The sequence below is a fragment of the Guillardia theta genome (genome assembly GCF_000315625.1).
Source record: "Guillardia theta CCMP2712 unplaced genomic scaffold GUITHscaffold_2, whole genome shotgun sequence".
Classification (NCBI taxonomy): domain Eukaryota; class Cryptophyceae; order Pyrenomonadales; family Geminigeraceae; genus Guillardia; species Guillardia theta.
The window spans coordinates 725,590-744,018 of NW_005434672.1; the positions used below are offsets into that span (position 1 = coordinate 725,590).

At 55.8% G+C, this 18,429-nt stretch overlaps 8 protein-coding genes across 8 annotated transcripts; 3 read left to right on the plus strand and 5 right to left on the minus strand.

Annotated features, from left to right (window-relative positions):
* Nucleotides 1–196: 196 nt before the first annotated feature.
* Nucleotides 197–1,097, minus strand: GUITHDRAFT_99564 (hypothetical protein; the record flags this gene model as incomplete). The annotated part of the gene is made up of 2 exons (XM_005841836.1): nt 197–249; nt 437–1,097. 2 exons carry the CDS (start codon nt 1,095–1,097, stop codon nt 197–199), a joined length of 714 nt encoding a protein of 237 aa, XP_005841893.1.
* A 2,777-nt stretch (nt 1,098–3,874) lies between these two features.
* Nucleotides 3,875–5,211, plus strand: GUITHDRAFT_159102 (hypothetical protein; the record flags this gene model as incomplete). Its single annotated transcript, XM_005841837.1, has 4 exons — nt 3,875–4,795; nt 4,853–4,930; nt 4,975–5,060; nt 5,112–5,211. 4 exons carry the CDS (start codon nt 3,875–3,877, stop codon nt 5,191–5,193), a joined length of 1,167 nt encoding a protein of 388 aa, XP_005841894.1. The 3' UTR covers nt 5,194–5,211.
* On the minus strand, nt 5,206–6,692 carry GUITHDRAFT_83863 (hypothetical protein; the record flags this gene model as incomplete). The annotated part of the gene is made up of 8 exons (XM_005841838.1): nt 5,206–5,354; nt 5,419–5,508; nt 5,552–5,610; nt 5,654–5,726; nt 5,778–5,888; nt 5,931–6,253; nt 6,300–6,523; nt 6,568–6,692. 8 exons carry the CDS (start codon nt 6,690–6,692, stop codon nt 5,298–5,300), a joined length of 1,062 nt encoding a protein of 353 aa, XP_005841895.1. The 3' UTR covers nt 5,206–5,297.
* Nucleotides 6,693–7,226: 534 nt separating this feature from the next.
* Nucleotides 7,227–8,488, plus strand: GUITHDRAFT_131896 (hypothetical protein; the record flags this gene model as incomplete). The annotated part of the gene is made up of 2 exons (XM_005841839.1): nt 7,227–7,760; nt 7,877–8,488. The coding sequence occupies 2 exons, from the start codon at nt 7,227–7,229 to the stop codon at nt 8,486–8,488; spliced, it is 1,146 nt and encodes a 381-aa protein (XP_005841896.1).
* Nucleotides 8,489–8,511: 23 nt separating this feature from the next.
* GUITHDRAFT_99568 (hypothetical protein) lies at nt 8,512–10,368 on the minus strand (the record flags this gene model as incomplete). The annotated part of the gene is made up of 5 exons (XM_005841840.1): nt 8,512–8,580; nt 8,659–8,749; nt 8,795–8,838; nt 8,888–10,286; nt 10,322–10,368. 5 exons carry the CDS (start codon nt 10,366–10,368, stop codon nt 8,512–8,514), a joined length of 1,650 nt encoding a protein of 549 aa, XP_005841897.1.
* A 597-nt stretch (nt 10,369–10,965) lies between these two features.
* Nucleotides 10,966–12,624, minus strand: GUITHDRAFT_99569 (hypothetical protein; the record flags this gene model as incomplete). Its single annotated transcript, XM_005841841.1, has 6 exons — nt 10,966–11,272; nt 11,322–11,386; nt 11,440–11,536; nt 11,586–11,895; nt 12,123–12,220; nt 12,503–12,624. 6 exons carry the CDS (start codon nt 12,622–12,624, stop codon nt 10,966–10,968), a joined length of 999 nt encoding a protein of 332 aa, XP_005841898.1.
* A 2,092-nt stretch (nt 12,625–14,716) lies between these two features.
* Nucleotides 14,717–17,509, plus strand: GUITHDRAFT_99570 (hypothetical protein; the record flags this gene model as incomplete). The annotated part of the gene is made up of 6 exons (XM_005841842.1): nt 14,717–15,443; nt 15,505–15,867; nt 15,908–16,189; nt 16,312–16,365; nt 16,452–17,116; nt 17,276–17,509. 6 exons carry the CDS (start codon nt 14,717–14,719, stop codon nt 17,507–17,509), a joined length of 2,325 nt encoding a protein of 774 aa, XP_005841899.1.
* Nucleotides 17,510–17,832: 323 nt separating this feature from the next.
* Nucleotides 17,833–18,393, minus strand: GUITHDRAFT_42753 (hypothetical protein; the record flags this gene model as incomplete). The annotated part of the gene is made up of 1 exon (XM_005841843.1): nt 17,833–18,393. A coding segment is annotated over one exon (561 nt), but the record flags the coding sequence as incomplete, so codon positions are not given.
* Nucleotides 18,394–18,429: the final 36 nt, after the last annotated feature.

Sequence of the window (18,429 nt, forward strand, 5' to 3'; positions counted from 1 at the left end):
GCACTTTTTACCTTCTGCCAGTAAATCCTACCCACCCCTCCTTTTTACCTTCTGCCAGTAAATCCTATACTACTCGCTGGCACCCAGACCCGGCATCGCCAGCCCAAGCGCGAAGCCGCGCAGACAAGAAGCAGCCGAAGGGTCAAGCAATCAAGCAACAAGCAGCAGGAGCATGCAGGAGGAATAAAATCCCTTACTAGACGCGATACCCGGAGGCAGCCGACTGACCACTGTCAGTCGAGACGTCCGCTGCCGGCACAAAGCGGGCGGAGAAAGGGCAGCCGCCGACAAGGAGCCGGCGCTGCCCGGGGGTCCGCGGCTGGGGCAGCGGACGGAGGGAGGCTGGACACAGGAACTTCGGAACACGGTACCGCTCGAGGTAGTCCTCCTCCTGTTTTGCTTGAGGCACTTTTTACCTTCTGCCAGTAAATCCTACCCCCCTCGCTAGCCTCCGAGTCAGCGGTAGCCAAGTCAGCGGTAGCCGCCCGTGACGGCGGCGACGCCGCGGCAATGCCCAAGGACCGGCGTGACCCGACCGATGCCGGGGAGGAAGCAGGCGAGCTCGGACCAGCAGCAAGCACCCCAGTGGTGTCGAGCTCTCCGGAGGCACCCGACGTCACAGTGAGGGACGGAGACGCCTCGCCAGCTCCGCGCCGATCGTCGGGGCCACTGGAAGGGTTTTCCCCATCGGAGTCGGAGACCTCCGGCGAAGACTCCTCGGGCGACTCGACAAAGTCCGAGGAGGAGCTGTCCTCTGGCTCGAGAAGTGCTTGCGCCCGCAAGGGCGTCATGCGCCTCGCACCAGACAAGAGCGCCTCCAGCGTAAGCTGCATGGTGAGGCGCTGATAGGTGGCGGCGCGTTTGCGAGCCAAGACCTCAGCAGCAGGGCTGTCATCAGGCACGAAGTGCCGACCAAACGCCGCATCCTCAAGAGGCATCGAGCGCTGAGCAATGATGTCCGCGAGATACCAGATGAAGCGGAGGGTGTCAGGATGCAGGGTACCGTCCGTCGAGATGGCAAGAGGGATGAACGCTCGAGGAGGAGTAGTCATGGCATATGCAGCGCGATGTTTGCGGGTACCGTCCGTCGTAGTCATGGCATATGCAGCGCGATGTTTGCGAATCTTCTCCAAAGCAGGAACAAGCTAAACCTGCTTGCACACAGCGACCAGCGAGAAGCTGCACAAACACACACAAAACACAAGCCCGAAAAGAACCAGCACTGCTGGCAACCGAACGGTCAGCAGACCCGGCACCGCCAGCCCCGGCAAGCGCGAAGCCGCGCAGACAAGCAGCCGAAGGGTCAAGCAATCAAGCGAGATGGATTTGCTGGCAGAAGGTAAAAAGTGCCTCAAGCAAAACAAAGCAGGAACAAGCTAAACCTCCTGGCACACAGCGCACAGCGAGAAGCTGCACAAACACACACAAAACACAAGCCCGAAAAGAACAGTCAGTACACGGATTTACAAAACACAGGCCCGAAAACAACCAGCACTGCTGGCAACCAGACGCGGCATCGCCAGCCCAAGCGCGAAGCCGCGCAGACAAGCAGCCGAAGGGTCAAGCAAGCAAGCAACAAGCAGCAGGAGCATGCAGGAGGAATAACATCCCTTAGACGCGATACCCGGAGGCAGCCGACTGACCACTGTCAGTCGAGACGTCCGCTGCCGCCGCAAACTTGAAGCTGGCGGCCGCGGACGGAGAAAGGGCGGCAGCGCCGGCTCCTTGTGGGCAGCCGCCGACAAGGAGCCGGCGCTGCCCGGGGGTCACTGAGTCCGCCGGGCCTGGGTGGTGGAACGTATGCCAGCCGTGCCAGTCAGATAGCGCCGAGTGACAACTTGAAAGACTCTCCTGTACACCAAGACGACTTACGTGGCAAGGCGGCATGTAGTACGTGGGACGAAGAGTGGGCTTTCCGTCTTGCTAAGGTCCTCTCATGTCTGGATGCTTGGGTTTCACATCCTAGCATACAGTCTATCTCTCATGTGCTCCTCAATTCTGGTTTTGTGTGCATTAAACTCGGTCTTGAGCAAAAACTTTCTTGTTACACTGGGCTAAGGTCAATGTGAAATCTGCGTGACCCTTTGGACTACGCTAAGGTCAATGTGAAATCTGCGTGACCCTTTGGACTACGGTACAAGTCCAGCAGCGGACGGAGGGAGGCTGGACCGTGGCACAGGAACACGGTGCCGCTCGACTCGGCGAGGCCCGGTAGTCCTCCTCGCTAGCCTCCGACGGTCAGCCTGGCAGAAGGGCCGAAACCAACCGTGAACACCCGGTGACCGCGGCCCGTGACCGTACGGTCGGACGGCCGGGCGACGCCGCGGCAATGGGCCAAGGACCGGCCGGGCGTGACCCGACCGATGCCGGGGAGGAACCGATGCCGGGCAGGAACCGGTGACCAGTGAACTTGGAAGCAGGCGAGCTCGGACCAGCAGCAACTTGGGGGGGCACACCCCCGGCCCCGCGGGGCCCCGCCCAGTGGTGTCGAGCTCTCCGGAGGCACCCGACGTCACAGTGAGGGACGGAGACGCCTCAGCGAGTCGCGGCAGCTCCGCGCCGGTCGTCGGCGCCACTCGAAGAGTTGGGCCCCCATCGGAGTCCCTGAGACCTCCGGCCGCGGTCGGAAGACTCCTCCTCGCCGGGCGACTCGACAAAGTCCGAGGACTCCGGGGCAGTGTCCTCTGGCTTGCGCCCGCAACTTGGCAAGGGCGTCATGCGCCTCCGAGCGGCGGGCATCAGACAAGAGCGCCTCCACAGTCAGCTGCATAGTGAGGCGCTGATAGGTGGCGGCGCGTTTGCGAGGGCCAAGACCTCAGCAGCCGCACGCGGCCGTCATCAGGCACCGTCGAAGTGCCGACCAAACGCCGCATCCTCAAGAAGCATCGAGCGCTGAGCAATGATGTCCGCCAGATACCAGAAAGTTGACTCAGTCACCGTCAGTACAGCTTCTCGCTGTGCGGAACAGTGCGGCGCGTCCGGCGATCATCCGGAGTCCGATGTGACTCAGTGTCTATCCGCCCGGCCAGCCACCACCGTCTGAGAAAGCCTGCCGCAATGAACTTGGCAACGCATCGTCCTGCATAGGGCCAGTTGACTTTGAATGACTTTGAGTACTGTAAACAATCGGATGGGCCCCGGTGGCGGCTCGGAGCCTCGGAGCGGCCCATCGCCGGCCCGGGCCTTCCAACTTCACCGTAGTCACAAAAAGCTAGGTTTACTCAAAGCTAGGCAGTCGGCCTGCTTTGTAGGGGTAGGGGTAAGCTGTGGAGAGTGGTAGGGGTAGGGGTAAGCTGGAGCCTTCGGGAAGGTGCGGATCAGTGACTGGTAGGAAAACGTGGGGGTCATGATCAGGCGCATAGGGGGTGGGGGTTACCCTCAGAGTCTACGTCACACGTGCGACGTGACCGTCCGACGGGGTAAGGTACGGTAGTACGGTCGCCTGCCCTGTTGGGTGGTGGATGAGGTAGGGGTGGTGGTATAGGTGTCTCAAGGGGTCTCGGTTGGTCCAGGGGTAATCGTCAGTACCCTACCTTTGTTAAGACATACCCCCGTTTCAAACTACCCCACCCCTCTAAATCCCCAAGCTTGAACCTCGAATATCTCTATGTACCCCTATCAATACTACCCTTGCTGGATCACAAGCACCCCTACCACCCGACCGCACTCTTAAGCCTCGAGGAGGCCGTTCACCTCTGCCGCAATGCTGCTCTCTCGCGTCGCGCTCATCGCCTGCGCGATGGCAGGAGCCAGCGCTTTTGCTCCCTCGGGTCCCGCATCCCTGTCCTCTTTCCGAGTGCTTGCTGCTGCCAGGACGAATCTTCGCCCTAAGGCTGACACCGGCAGGACTGTTGTGAGGCGGTCAGCGTTGACGATGATGGCTGCGAAGCAAACCCCGCACGGAGGAAAGCTTGTGGATCTGATGGTGAAGGACGAGGCGGAGAAGAAGAAGATCGCCTCGTCATGCCACTTTGAGCACCAGCTTACTGATCGTCAGCTTTGCGACGTAGAGCTGATCATCAATGGTGGACTTTCTCCATTGAACGGGTTCATGAACGAGGAGACCTACAAGAAGGTTGTTGATGACATGAGGCTGCCTAGTGGTCTTCTCTTCGGCCTCCCCATCGTATTCGACACCAACCGCGATGATTTTGTTCCAGGAAAGAAAGTGTTGCTGAAGCAGGGAGACCGTGACATCGCTGTTTTCACCATTGAGGATCGTTTTAAGCCAGACAAGGTTCACGAGTGCAAGCAGTGCTATGGAGTCACAACGTTGGAGCATCCCGGTGTCTTGATGGTTTCCACTGAGCGTGGAGCTTTCTATTGTGGTGGAAGTCTTCAGGGCCTCAACCTCCCAGTCCGTGAGTTCCCTTGCAGGACTCCTGCTGAGGTTAGGACCGACCTTCCTGATGACAAGGATGTTGTTGCATTCCAGTGCAGAAATCCCGTTCATCGTGCTCATTACGAGCTCTTCACTCGCGCTCTCGATGCTCCTGAAGTCGGTCCTGAAGGTGTTGTCCTCGTGCATCCAACCTGTGGCCCCACCCAGGCTGACGACATCCCGGGAACCGTTCGCTACAAGACATACGTGCGCCTGGCGGAGGAGACCAAGAACCCCAGGATCAGATGGGACTACCTTCCCTACTCTATGCACATGGCTGGACCTCGTGAGGCCATCCAGCACATGATGATCCGCAAGAACTTCGGTTGCACTCACTTCATCATCGGCCGCGACATGGCCGGTTCCAAGAGCTCGATCACTGGCGATGACTTCTACGGTCCTTACGATGCTCAGGTAAGCAGGGCGGGAGGAAAAGTGAGAGAGTGGAGAGAGTGACCTTGGTTCGAACAGGACTTCGCCAAGAAGCATGGTCCTGAGCTCGGAGTTACCCCTGTCCCTTCGCTCAACCTTGTCTATACGCAGGAGAAGGTACGGTGACAGTTGCGAGTGTTTGTGATGACCTATGTTGACAGGGCTATGTGACCGCTGAACAAGCCAAGGAGGAGGGACTGGAAACTCTGAAGCTCTCAGGTACCAAGTTCAGGAAGATGCTTCGCAGGTGACCGCGTGGCTTCTGATCCGATTGTTGAACTGATGATGTGATTGACAGCGGGGAGGACATTCCTGAGTGGTTCGCTTTCAAGTCTGTTGTTGAGGTTCTGCGTGAGGATGTTCTTGCCTCACCCAAGTAAACACTCCCGACACCTTCCACTTTCCGTTTGTTCTAGACACGTACAGGATGAAGCACCCAGGAGCACAATAGTTTTGACGCCAACAAAGAATGACAATGCCGGCATCAGTTCCATTTCAACTGGGACCTCTCATTCCAGTACTCGTCGGGTGACATTCGCACCTGCAAGCATTCGGACGAGCCGTCAAACTAGTAGCCTGGGAGCATGAGTGCAAAGGGGTTGAACCTCGTTCATCAGAGATTGGACAAGAGACATCTTGCTTGGGTCTGCCTGAATACTTGCAGACAGGCTGACCGCTTCGAAGTTTGACCTCATCTGAGAAACAGCTGAGCCGAATGTGTCTGACCTGAATCCATACCTGGTCAGGTGTGGCAGCACCAGAGAGCACGAGGGGTTGGAAGGGCTGGAGAAGGACGCCTGTAGAGCGTCAAAACTGTCAAGGCAACAGCCAGCTGCTCACATGCCAGGGCAAGAGCATCTGGTGAGCACCCCATGTGATCCGCGAGCTTCCTGAGTGATGGCGACGCTGAGCCCTAGCGGTGGTTGATGAAGGATCAGAGAAGACCAAAGCTCTCAAAGCTTACCTTCAGTAGCCGTCCGTTGCCCATGGCCTCCTTGACTATCACTTGGAGGTCCGCTACTCGTGCTTGGTGCAGCGCTTCACCAGCTGACTGCTCAGCTAGGTTCCATGTGGCCTGCGAACAGTGAGCGATCCAGGAGCTCGTCAAGGGATGGACCTGGACGGAGTCAAACAAGCGCCCTTGGCTAAGGTCTCCTCCTTCTTCCATCGGAATCTTGAGCGCTGCCTCCAGCACTTGCGCTTGTTGTGTCCCCGAGAGACTCAGCCCCAGCCCCACTCCATTTTCGGCCTTGAACCTCCTCATCTCGTTCAAGAGCTCCTCGTTTTCCAGCACTCCGCTCTCGAGAGTGGCAGAGTGGATCTGATACAAGCGAAGATGATCCTTGAGGAGGTGGAGAGTCTCCTGCTGCTGCTTCAAGAAGTGCGACGTTGAATGATCCTTCACTTCGTGCGGAGCTCCTCCAGTGTCGATCCTCCATTCTGCGAGGGGCACATTAGGGCACAGATTGTATGCTGTTCATGGCACCTGCTGTATATCGATAACCCCATTTGCTTCCTATGCAGACGTCTTGACTCTCAACCTTTCGGCTTTCCAACCAAGACGACAAGAATTCTTCTGCTCTACCGTATGATCGAGCCGCATCGAAGTATCTCACTCCACATGCCCATGCCGCATCCAACACCTGGAAAGTTTGTTCCTTCATGAGCTCCACGCTGCGCTCACTGGATGTGCTCAGTTCCTCGCTCCTCCTGCATAATACAGTCATGCACGCAAAGCCTCTGGTTCTGCCTACCCCAGGTTGATGTAGCCAGGCCTCCCGAGAGCGGCAAGTCCCAACCCAATTCTTGGCACCGGTGTGCCCTTAGTAGCGAAGAGAGATGAGGAGACGGAGGAGGAGGGGGAAGGGGAGGAACTCATCACGATATTCGCCGCCATAACAAAAGCGCTTGTAACAACCATGGAATCGCCCTCGTCTCCACTCTGACCAGTCCCGAGGAAGTTTCAGTCTCCGAGTCCCGAGTGCTCCAACCGGGCCCGATGAGCAGGGCCTGCCAGAAGGACCCGGTGGTTTCCCTTTGAATGAAGGTTGACACGACGGGTACCTGGCTGAGTTAGGGTCGTAACAAATGGGGGTACTTGTTCTAATATATGGGGGTAGGGGTGATCATTAGAAACAATTTTTGTCTCTATTCCCCTTCCCCACATTCGTAGCGCTGTACCCGTCTCCTCCCTCCGTCTCCTCCCTCCGTCTCCTCCCTCCGTCTCCTCCCTCCGTCTCCTCCCTCCGTCTCCTCCCTCCGTCTCCTCCCTCCGTCTCCTCCCTACGACCTTGCTCGTCATCCTTCTTCCTTCTGTCACCCTGCTCGTCATCTCTTGGTTATATCTATTTCTCCTGCTCGTTCTTGCATACATTGAATCGCCTGACCTTCTCCGCCTCGTCTCGTGGTTGCCATGCAGTCCGATGAAATCTTCCGTGCGTTGCTCAGCATTGAAAAGATGATCCAGGGACCTGAGTTCGAAACCTGGCGCAAGCAATTTGTGGATCGGAATCTTGAGCATTTCTCCTTCGAGGATGAGAACAAGCTCATCTATACTGACATCCACAAGGAGTACGAGGAAGGCATCGAGAAGCTAATAGAGCAAAGTTTGCCTCCAGGCACGGGCATGGAAGGGCTCATGGAGGCGCTTCCTGCATACCTTGAGAGCTCGGAGGCGCACAGAGAGGAAACTGCTCGAACTGTGAAGCTCTTGCTGGAGATTGGAGACTTCAAAGACTTCAGGGAGATGATGCTATATGCCAAGAGGCAGAAAGAGGAAGAGGGCGAGAGCGGCACTGATCAATCTCTTTCCTCGCTCTCAGGAGGAGGCTCAGTCTTTGAAGTCGACGGTCTCATCGAGATGTGTGGACTGCTGGCTGACACTGGTGCAAATGAGGACGGCTGGGTGACCGTCTACCAAAACAAGTGGATGCGAATTGACAAGAAGGTATCCATCTCCATCTCCTTCTCCTTCTCCTTGTCCTTCTCCTTCTCCTTCTCCTGCTCCCCTTGTCCCCTCACCTCTCCACTTATTCGCCATCTTCCTGACTTTGCCGATCGCAGCCCGTGGACGAGAAGCTCAAGCGGCATAAGAACGAGATCTTCTTGCGGGGGGTGATGACCCTCGACCTGACCTACAAGGAGTGCCTCGACATGTTCCTCTTCTTCGGAGATCGCAGGAGAGAATGGGACACCAACTACCGCGGTTACGAGCTGCCGATGGGAGGAGACGTAGTCGACGACGACGACGTGGTCATCAGGTCCAAGCTTGACTTCGGTACCCTCATGCACATGGTCGGCATTCCCCGCTCCCTCCTCGTCAAGTACGTCAGGCGTTGGGACTTTCCGCGACAAGGAAGCGTGTCTACCGCCATGGTGCCATGGGACGAGAAGAAGAACGCCTTCGACGACAAGAACAAGGTCCTCTCCCTCAAAACCAACACCATCATGCCGCACCCCGAGCTCCCGGACAAGTCGCTCATTACCACGCTTGAGATCAACAAGCTCGGCGGGATGCCGAAATGGGCCCTCAACATCCTCATGACCGCGACAGCTCCGCAGCTGGTGAAGGGACTCGAGCAGAGATACATCGCCAAGATCAGGAAGAGCGGAAAAACAGTCGACATGACGCCAGAGGGGAGAAAGAAGAGAGCGAAAGGAGCCGAGACCTGGTAGATGAAGACGCGAACCTTCAATCACTAAGCGGCGCTTGTCGGCTGCAACAACTGAAGGACCGGGCGAGCGACCCTTCTTAGACGCCATCGCACCTGCAAATGATTTAGATGAGTGAAAAGTTTCAAAATAACGTAGGAAGCGAAGAAGAATTATTGAATACTAATAGATACCTGAACTGCGAGCTGCGTCAGGCTACGAGGAGCTGCAGGTGGAGGAGGGGTTCGCATGACGGCGCTCTCCTCTGGTGTCGCCTCATTGACCCTGTGAATGTGCGTGAGGAGAAAGACGGCTCATTCTTATTTTCACCTCCTCCACATGCCGCTGATCTTCGAGACCAGCTCGTTCCTGATCTGCAGGAGCGCATCAATCGACAAACGAAGAAGTGGAGATGGTGTTCACCTCTTCATCAAACAGGAGCTGACCGTGCTTCGCATCCCCCATCACATACGCCTCGACACAAGAAGCTTCGGAGAGACCAGCAGCATGTTCGGCGATGTGGTGCAGGACTGCACTAGAGGGGACGATCTGATCTCTTTCAGACAGGCAGATGATGGAAGGGATCTTGTGCTTTTCGAGGTCCTGGGCCCAGAGGATGTTGCGGTACCACCAGAAGTTGCGACGAAGCGCATGGTTGAGGAAGAGCTCGGAGCCGATCAGGTCGGAGATGCTGCCCTCGCGCTCATGGCGGTAGAGGAAGTTGAAGAGAATGTCCCGAAGGTTGAGCATCATCACAACAGGGTCAATGAGGGCGACGCCAGCGACCCGGGAAGGAAGGTGATGGATCATCCATGATGTCATCACCGTACCGTACGAGTGCCCGACGAAGAAAGCCTTGCTGATATCCCAGCGAGCGAAGATGCTCTCCATGCTCGCGACCTGCTCACTGATGCTCGGCACGTTGGCCTCTAAGTTGCTGGACACAAACGGGATCTCAACGCACAGGATGGGGCAGTCAAGAGCGACGAGCTCGCGGAGCACGCTGACGTAGGTCACCAACCCGACGCCAACGCCGTGAAAGAAGACGATGGGTGTTCGCTTCCTCCCCTCCAGGGACTTGGGAACGCGCATCCAATAGTCGAAGGCATCGGAGCCGAATTTCTCAAAGCCCAGCATGCCGAGCTGAGAACTGCCGAGGGAACCGAGCAGAGACTGACAGACAGCATAGTAGAGGAGAGGTTTGTGCGTGAACTGCAGCGGCTCGATGTTGAATCGCATGCAAGGAAGAGGAGATTCGCCGGCTGAGCGAGGACGAAAGGAAGAACCAGTCCGCTCTTCGATCAGCTGTAAAACGTCCTCCAGCAGCCGCTTGCTCTCCTTCTCCAGGCGGTCTGGCGTGCTGCTGAAAGTTGCCCAGGCGAGAAAGTCGTGCATGTCCTCCCGGCGAATGCGCTCGAAATCAGCACCGTAGAACCAGCCGGAGAGAAACTCGCGGGGTCCCTCAGCTCCAGTCATCAAGCACAGCTCCCACAGCTCTCTCACATCGCGCGACAAGGGCTCGGGAGCCTTCGGAGAATCCAGCAGTCGAGCCTGGACAGTCAGGTAAGAGGCGAAGACAAGCTCCGCCAGGACATGCGCGTAGGTTGGCAGCAGCGAGTGCGTTGCTGGCATCCAGCTGAGCGCGAGCGTCATGGTGGCGAGCCAGGGGATTGCCTCTAGCTTGAGATTGTCGATCTGGACCTGCAGCTGGGGTTGGGGCATCCCAGAAGGGACCGTGGTGGTCGGGGTTTGCTGACGGAGGATGTCAGGATCGAAGCAAGAGGTCGGGGGCGAAGAAAGATGTGAGGTGACCTGATGTTCACTGTTAGAGCAGACCAAGCACAAGCACTGCCATACCGACAAAGGAGCTCGCAGTCGGCATGAAGTTGAACGCCGGACACCATTCAGCTTGAGTGAACCCGAGCCATGTACACGTGCATGCGTTTGGACATGAGCGAAGGCTGCTGGTGTGGAGGTTGCTCCTTGGATGATTTCAAGGGAGCAGATTAAAGCTCCAGCAAGTGCTGAAGTCCAGGTGGGTAGCATGGTAGCAGCAGGGTTGGCTCACTATACAATATCACACATCCCGCTATCGGTCGTGCTACCTGAGACCCAATCTGAACCGAGGACGACTATGAAGGTGAGTAAGGAGAGGGAAAGTTCAAACAGAACAATGCCAAGGAGAATCTCACGTCCCTCCTGTTCTTCTTGTTTCTTCTCTCTACCTTCTTCTCTTCACTTCTCTCTACCTCCTTGTCTTGTCTTCACCAGTAGCCTCCTCCCTGTCTCCCTGTCTCCCTGAGGGGTTTATATGGTTGCAACTAGAGCCTTATCAGGGGCAGAGTGTGAGTACTGGGATAAAGTTAGGGTAAGGGTAAAAATGAAGGGGTACTATCGACTGTAATTTCAGGGGTCATCAGGTATGCTTGGGGGTAGATGACAAAGAGGAGTGTAGGGTGGGTGCAGTGAGGAGAGAGGAGGGGGTGGGGGTGGGGGTCAAGTCAATTCATTGGGAAGGCCATGTCCAAGATCAGGGAGGATACAAAGTCGTCGAGGAGCATGAGCGGAGAGTCAGCGCCAAGACGAGCATGCTGACCCATGCACACGGCGACATGGCACTCCAGCAGGCTCGACAGCAGCTGCTCGGCCAGCGCCCGACACTGTGGAGGCTCGTTCCGCAGGCCGAGCTGAATCTGTTGCAACCCCGCTATCAACCCGCTCAAACGAATCCGATGCTGGAACTCGGGCTGATCGTTGATGCTGAGGATGATGAGAAGCACTCGTTCCATGACGCTGTCAGAGAGGTGCCTGCCAGCATGTGAGACATGTCGAGGCCTCGGCTCATGCCACTGCTTACCCTGGCTGCCACTCTCGAAGCACTCTGGCTAATTTTTCGATCATTCCCAACTCTACCAGCCTTGCCTAAGAGGCTGGAAGTCAGAATAGGTCAGAACAAGCAACAACGCAGATCGCACTTGATTTTCCTTGATGGCAGACAGATGACTCATTGGAATAATTACACTGTACAAAGCAAAAAGAATACCACCCCATTTCAACCCGTTCAACGAGTGCCTGTCGAACAAGAGGTTAGCGACAGGAATCCACGTAGGAAGTGAGATACCCCAGAATGTTCACAGCCATTTCCAGGTGATTCGGATACTTGGCTAATACTGGGGCACAAATCTCATACCCTCCCTTCGCTCCCATGATGTTCGCAATCGCCAAGACGGCGCGAGCAACCCGGGCCTCATATTTCTCTCCTCTTCCCTTCTCCGATAATATTGGAGTGAGCACCTCCTCAACTATCCTAGCATGAATAAGAGCTTGAGCTGCTTCGATCGATCTTGACATGCAATTCAACGCCGAGATTGCCGCATTTCGCGCTCCCACGTGCCTTCCATTCGCTACAGATCTGATGGCATCAAGCATGCCTGATATTCATGTCAGAAATAAAATGTTCGTATTATCGCAGAATTCCAAGCCAGCAAATAAAAGAACCGGGGCAACAAGGAAGAAAGAGAGAAAATACCTGGAAATTGTACGATATGTATGGGTGTGTGTTGACTGAAAGCAGCGCAATTGTTGATGACCAGAGCAGCATCCTCTTGATTGTTTCCATCATGTTCTTGAAGCAGCAGTCTTAGACATTCCAGGCAACCCGGCGCGTTGATGATCGCCATACAGATCTTTTCATTTTGGTACGCAAGCTCACTGAGAGCGCTGCAAGCTTGGTACCTTGCTTCTACTGATCCAGACCTGTTGAGGCGATCAAGGGCAGCACAAAGATGAACCAGTGATAAATTTAACCTTAAGATACTACAGAGTGCATTGACTGCTCCTTGACGATCCATCTTCTCTTTGTTTTCCCTGTTATGCTTATCCGCAGCATGTGCTTTTTGAAAGAGGTATCTTGCTGCTCGAGCTGCAGTTGCATCATCACCCGTAGCCAACTGTTATTGAGCTCAGAAGAGAACGAAACACACAGAATGGACACAACAACCTGTCGCACACACTCGCTGATGTCTTCTGCACCGTCACCAGGTTGTGCTAAGTCTTGCTCTGTCATCGACGCATGCAGCAAAGAATTTCCTAGTAAACATGTCATTGGGGATCTCATTCGATTCATTCAGCACAAAAGAAGACATAGCCTGCACAGGCATCAGCTTATTGTGCTCTAAGCACGCTGGCTCCTAAGATGAAGATGTTCATGTCGTGCAGATGATCTGGGATTGAGTTCGCTGCTACTGCAGGGCCTCAAGCATCACCAATTTGCGAAAGCCATTATCTACGTGGTTCTTCTATAATTGGTGATTGCGCTAATCATAGTCAACACCTGAGAGCATGTCTGTCGACTAATCAACCATCAAACTAGTTTGAATAAGTGAAACTCCTGTTGCGACCTTTCTGATGCAAGTAAGCCTACCAAAGGGTCAATGATTACGCGATGGGGCTACAAGGAATTGAGTTTCTAGCGCACCATTACCATCTGTCGCAGATGATCTCTGCCTAGTGGTCAGTGCCTCCCCTCCTCCCTCCTCCCCTCGACCATCAGCCTGCTGGCACAACATTGCAACTAATATGGGGGAATGGTTCCCGACGAGCAGGGTGGGGTGATACAATGGAGATATGGGGGTGGGGTAGCTCATCCTCGGGGTCCCTTCACACAATCTTCGATGTCATAGGGGGTGGGGCAATGGATTCAGACAGGTAGGGTAGTAGAGTTGGATAAGGTTGGGGGTAGAGGAACAAGCATGGCCTTTCTTATCGAGGGGGTAGGGGTGGAAAAGGGGGTGGTAGAAGTGTACCAGGGGTCAAGGTCCCCCAATCCCTGGCAAAGGGCGTAAATGGGAGGGGAGTATCACCCACCCCCTGCCAAAATTTGTTGGAGTGTTGGAGGTGGTGGGCGAAAATGTACTTAGGTGCTCGTCCCAACAACAGCAGGAGAAAGGAGGGGTACCATAAAATTTACCACCCCACCATACTATCCCACCCACCCTCCAGTCGTCCTACGCCTGATCGTTACATGACGGTTTCCAAAGTTCGATGCGCGTCGCCGCCGGCGCCGGGGCCCGGGCCGCCAAGCGGCCGGGCTGGCGCTCCGACGGGCTGAGTCTTCAAGTTCCCAACTTGAGTTAAGTTCAACTTCCGGTTGGCACCGGCCGCCCGGGCCGCGCCGCCGGCCGGGCCCCGGGCACACTGCCACTGGCCTGCCACCGTCAGTGAGAGGCCGGGCCGGCGCCGGTCGCCCGGCCCGGCCGCCGGCGGGCCCGATCGGCCGCGTGCCACTCATACTACTTCGGAGGCTCCGGGGCCTAGCCGATGATACGGTCTATCAGGCTCTCATGTACCAGTGTGTGCGGCTCCGATTCACTGAGTCCGAGTTATTTCCGACTACTCCGACTGGCATTTTTAACTTACTACCTTGAACTTTGAGTAAAGTTATTTCAGCCTCATTTTTAACTTAACTTTGAGTAAATGTTCACACCACCTGTTGTCACTCGGATAAGACCCTACCCTCATAAATAGCCATCCTTTTATCTGTGAGGTACCGGTACCAGGAAATTTACACGATCCGGTCATGAGGGCTCTGATATGATGGATCCCCCGCCGATTCGTGGCTCGGGGAGGGGTGGGTAGTCGATTAGTGGTACTGAGAAGTTCACTTGAAAGGCTGGGGTCGGGTGGGGGTGGGGGGTGGCGGGAACTTTGGTGGTTACAGTACCACCGGTACTGGTGAGGGATGTGAGGCCATGGGGGTGGTCCATGGGGGCGAGATAGAATTTTTGACAGTGCGGCAAGATAAGAGTCAAATGGCAGGACGAGGAGAGGGAGGGAGGGGAGAGCGGTGAGAGATAGGGAAAGGAGAGCTTCAAACTAGAGGAGGTGCCAGGGAAGGATTCTACGAGAGGGGACGGGTAGGAAGGGGACACTGGGGACCAAAGTGGGAGGGTAGGGTGCCTTGTGGAGTGCAGGTGGTAAGGCAAGATTGGCAGTAACTGCACAGAAGCAGAAGATGATGAGAAAACAAGATCATTGTAGAGAACGAACGACGACGAGGTAGATTGCGACCTGGATATTGATGCTAGGAAAAAGCAAACACAAACATTAAATCTCCCAGGGATAAGCTAGGAACTTCTTAGAGTTAGAACTTCCGCAACAAGTTTTATCGGCAACACTCTTCGCTTGCTGTTCTGCAGCTGCCCCTGACTGACGATGGCATGCTATTAAGATTGCGGCAGTTGTAGGAGTGCCATGATTGCTGCAAGCTCTACAGTCGCCGCCTCTTCCCTTCTGAAACCTCCCAGCCAGCCAACCCCCACCCACAATCGCACCTCTTCTCTCTCCGTAACTTCACCTCTGCAGACCTTTGCTGACTCTGAAAGCGATCTTGACACTCTGATCCCACAATCATCGAGGCTGTTCGAGCTCCAAGTGCACAAACTGCATCATAACGGAACATGGCAGAGCAGGACTCTGATTGCAAACACGGAGTGGCTGTATGTTTTGATCAACACAAAACCTCCCCCAGAGAAGGCTGGACCATGCTTGATGACAAACATCAATCTACTCTCTGAAACGACACAAGAGAATCTACGTTTGTCGAAAGGATGGCTGTACTTCCTGCCAACGGAGCATATCGACGATGTCGATGTGAATGCAGCAACGAGAAGTTATGATGCAGACAAGGTGAAGGTGAAGATGGAGCGTGAGGATGGAGGTAAAGGCCTCCTCCTCAGTTGTGCTGGGGACACGCTTCGGATAGAGTTCAACAGCTTTGAGGAGGCGCTGGACTGGTCCGAGGCGCTGGAGCAGCATGGAGTCTACAGGTCAAAAGAGAAGCAGAGCATATCAGATCGAATACCATGGAAGGAGATGAGGGACGTCAGCCTGCTGGGAGACGTAGGGGTGAAACCGCAACACCACACCACCAGCCTTCACTTCGCTAACGTCGCCTTCGCCCGGAGCTTTTTAGTGGAAGGTGACGCGAGTGGGAGGGGCTGAAGAGGCGCGAGGGCGGGGACTCACCGTGACGCTTGCAGGCGAAAAGATGGACAGCATGCAGGCTCACCGCGAGCTTCGCTTTCAGTTCTCCACGGAGCCAGGAGGATACAACTCTGGGCGCACTTTCATCTTCAAGTGCGTCAACGCGGAGGAGGAGAGGAGCAAGGTCGAGACCCTAACAGAGACGGCGAAGAGGGAGAGGAAAGCCGCACAACGGCTGAACCAATGGACTCTGCTGCAGAAGAGGATGAAGAGGACGTACTCGTCTGTGCTCTGTCAGAGTTTCATCGCAATCCTCCTCATCCTCAACTTCCTCGTCAACATCATCGAGAAGCAGACCAACCCGGAGTCAAACTCAAGCGCTGCTGCTTTGTTCGACAACCTCGATATCTTCTTCACAGGTGACGAGAGCTGCTCCAGGCGCTACTGAGCTCCTTCCAGTGATCTTCACCGTCGAGCTGATCCTCAACATCTGCTCGAACTTCTTCTGGGACTTTGTGCTTGACGGATGGAACATCTTTGACTTCATTATCATCGTCATCTCCATCCTCCAGCTTGCCCTCTCTGCAATTCCAGCCGTCAGGTCGCTCAGAACTTTCAGGACTTTCAGGATCATTCGCATGTTCGGCAAACTGAAGCGACTAAGGACCATCATCAACGCCATCTTCGCCAGCATCCTCCCTGTCCTCCAGACTCTGGCGATCTGCCTTGTTGTTGTGGCTGGTGACCCTCCACTCCCTCCTCCTCCCCCCTCCCTCTACTCCGTGCGCTTCCCTCCCCTGCCTTCTCTCCCTCCCTTTTCTTTGCGCTTGCCCATGGGCCACCAGAGTTGTGACTCTTGTCAGTCTACTGCAGCCTCGGAGTTGAGTTCTTCCGCTCCGAGTCGCCACGAGACTTCGGTGAGGGAGGAGGAGATTGTCAAGAGGGAAGAGGAGGGTCGTGAGAAGGGGGAGGAGGGGCAGGAGCAGCACCTGATGTGTGACAGGAAATTTCTTCCGCGGGTTCTACACGCTCTTCGGGGTGGTCGCCTACGGCAAGTGGCCTGACGACACTCTCCCTGCCTTCCGCGCGGACGGGACGGTCGATGTCGGGACAGTAGCATTCATCTACAGCTACGTGCTCATCGTCGTCATCGTCTTGCTGCAGGTGCTCGTTGCCGTCCTGCTCGAGAACTTCTTCACAGCCGCGAGGAACGAGAAGGCGAAGATCTTCGAGGAGCACGACCAGTCGGAGATGCTGAAGCTGCAGAACCCACTCGACAGTCTGCTCGACACCTTGAGCATCCAGTTCTCAACGCAGGGAGACCTGGAGGAGAGGATAGACATGCTCTTCCGCGTCTTCGACAAGGACCGAGGAGGGACGCTGACGTTCGAGGAGCTCTCTGAGGGGCTTCACCGCCTCTTCCCGCACAGCAACCGCCTCTCTGAGGACGACTTCATCACCTTCTCCGGGGGTCTGGCCGAGCTGTCGCCCGAGCAGTTCCGCCAGCAGCTCTGGAAGGAGCTCAAGTCGCACTGGCTGAAGAAGATTGCGAGCACAGCGATGATGTTCGATAGCGAGAAGGAGACTGAGATCCTCCTGACCACCGTCAAGATCCTCATGGTCATGGCCGAGTCCTCCTTCAACAACTTCCTCGTCGACACAAAAGAGGTTCGCCCCCCCTGCCTGCCTGCCTGCCTGCCTGCCTGCCTGCCTGCCTGCCTGCCTTACTTTCTTCCTCCCCTCACGTCCTCACACTCCCTCCTACCGCTTCATCTCTCTCCTGTCGTCTCCCCCATCAAGGTGCTTGTTGACATCTGATCTCATCAGAAACAGAGATCGTCAGAGAATCTCGCAGACAGCGCCGAACCACAATTCTTGCGATCGTCTTCCTATGTGAACCTCTCGGTGCGAGAGGAACTCGCTGCTCTGCAGGATCAGATGTCCAAGAACGACGAGCATTACAGGAGTTCGCTTGACGACATTCATCGCAAGATAGAAGGTCTCACTGATCTCATCACCACCCGCCTCACACCTCTGACAACGGGAAGTTTTGTAGCATGAGACTCAACTAGGTAGTTACAAACAATTATGAAACAAACATGCACACCATCGCCCTCATTCGCTCCTCCCTCTCTCCCTCTCTCTCTCTCTCCCTCCCTCCCTCTCCCTATCTCATCCCCCTCCCCTCTCTCTCACCGCGCTCGATCCCCCTCCCTCGTCACCCCGAAGTAGGTCGCATAACCGTCTCGCCCAGGAAACTTCACCTCGTACTTCACCATCTCCACTGCTGGCTCGACGTGTTGGACGGGCATGGGGCTCTCCTTGCGGAGGCCGTAGAGAACGTCGCAGATGCGGAGGATGAGCGGATGCTGCTGAGTAGCGACGAACTCACTGAGGGGCATCCAGCGGCAATCACTGATCTCCTCCTCGTCCGCTGAGATCTCCAGCGTCTTCGGCACCAGCCTGCACACGACGTAGAGGTCGGACTTGCCCCATGTGAGACCATGTCGGTTCCAGAAGCAGAGGACGGAGGCAAAGTCGCAAGCTATCCCTGTCTCCTCGAACACTTCCCTGCATGCTCCTTCTTCGAAGGACTCTCCGAGGTCTAGCATGCCTCCCGGAAGCTTCCAGACCGGCGAGCTGGTCCGAGTTCTGTTCCCCGTGTACTCTTTCACGACCAGCAGCTCCCCCTTATCATTGAGAACAAAACCTGCACAGCCCACCTGATGGGTGGCAAAGTCTGGCACCTTGTCCTCCTCCCCCTCTCTCAGCCACAGCTTCAGCACCACATAGTCGTCCTTGGCATGGTGGAAGGTGAAGCCCTCGTTCGTGTTTGCGACAGCAGCAAAGCTCGACAGGGCGATGGGCAACTGGAGCCAGCATGACTTCATCTGCTCTGACTTGAGATGGCTCACGGTTGACCTCAGTCGAAGGGCAAACTGCTCCTGGGACAGGCACAAGTCTCGCAAGGAGCCTTCACG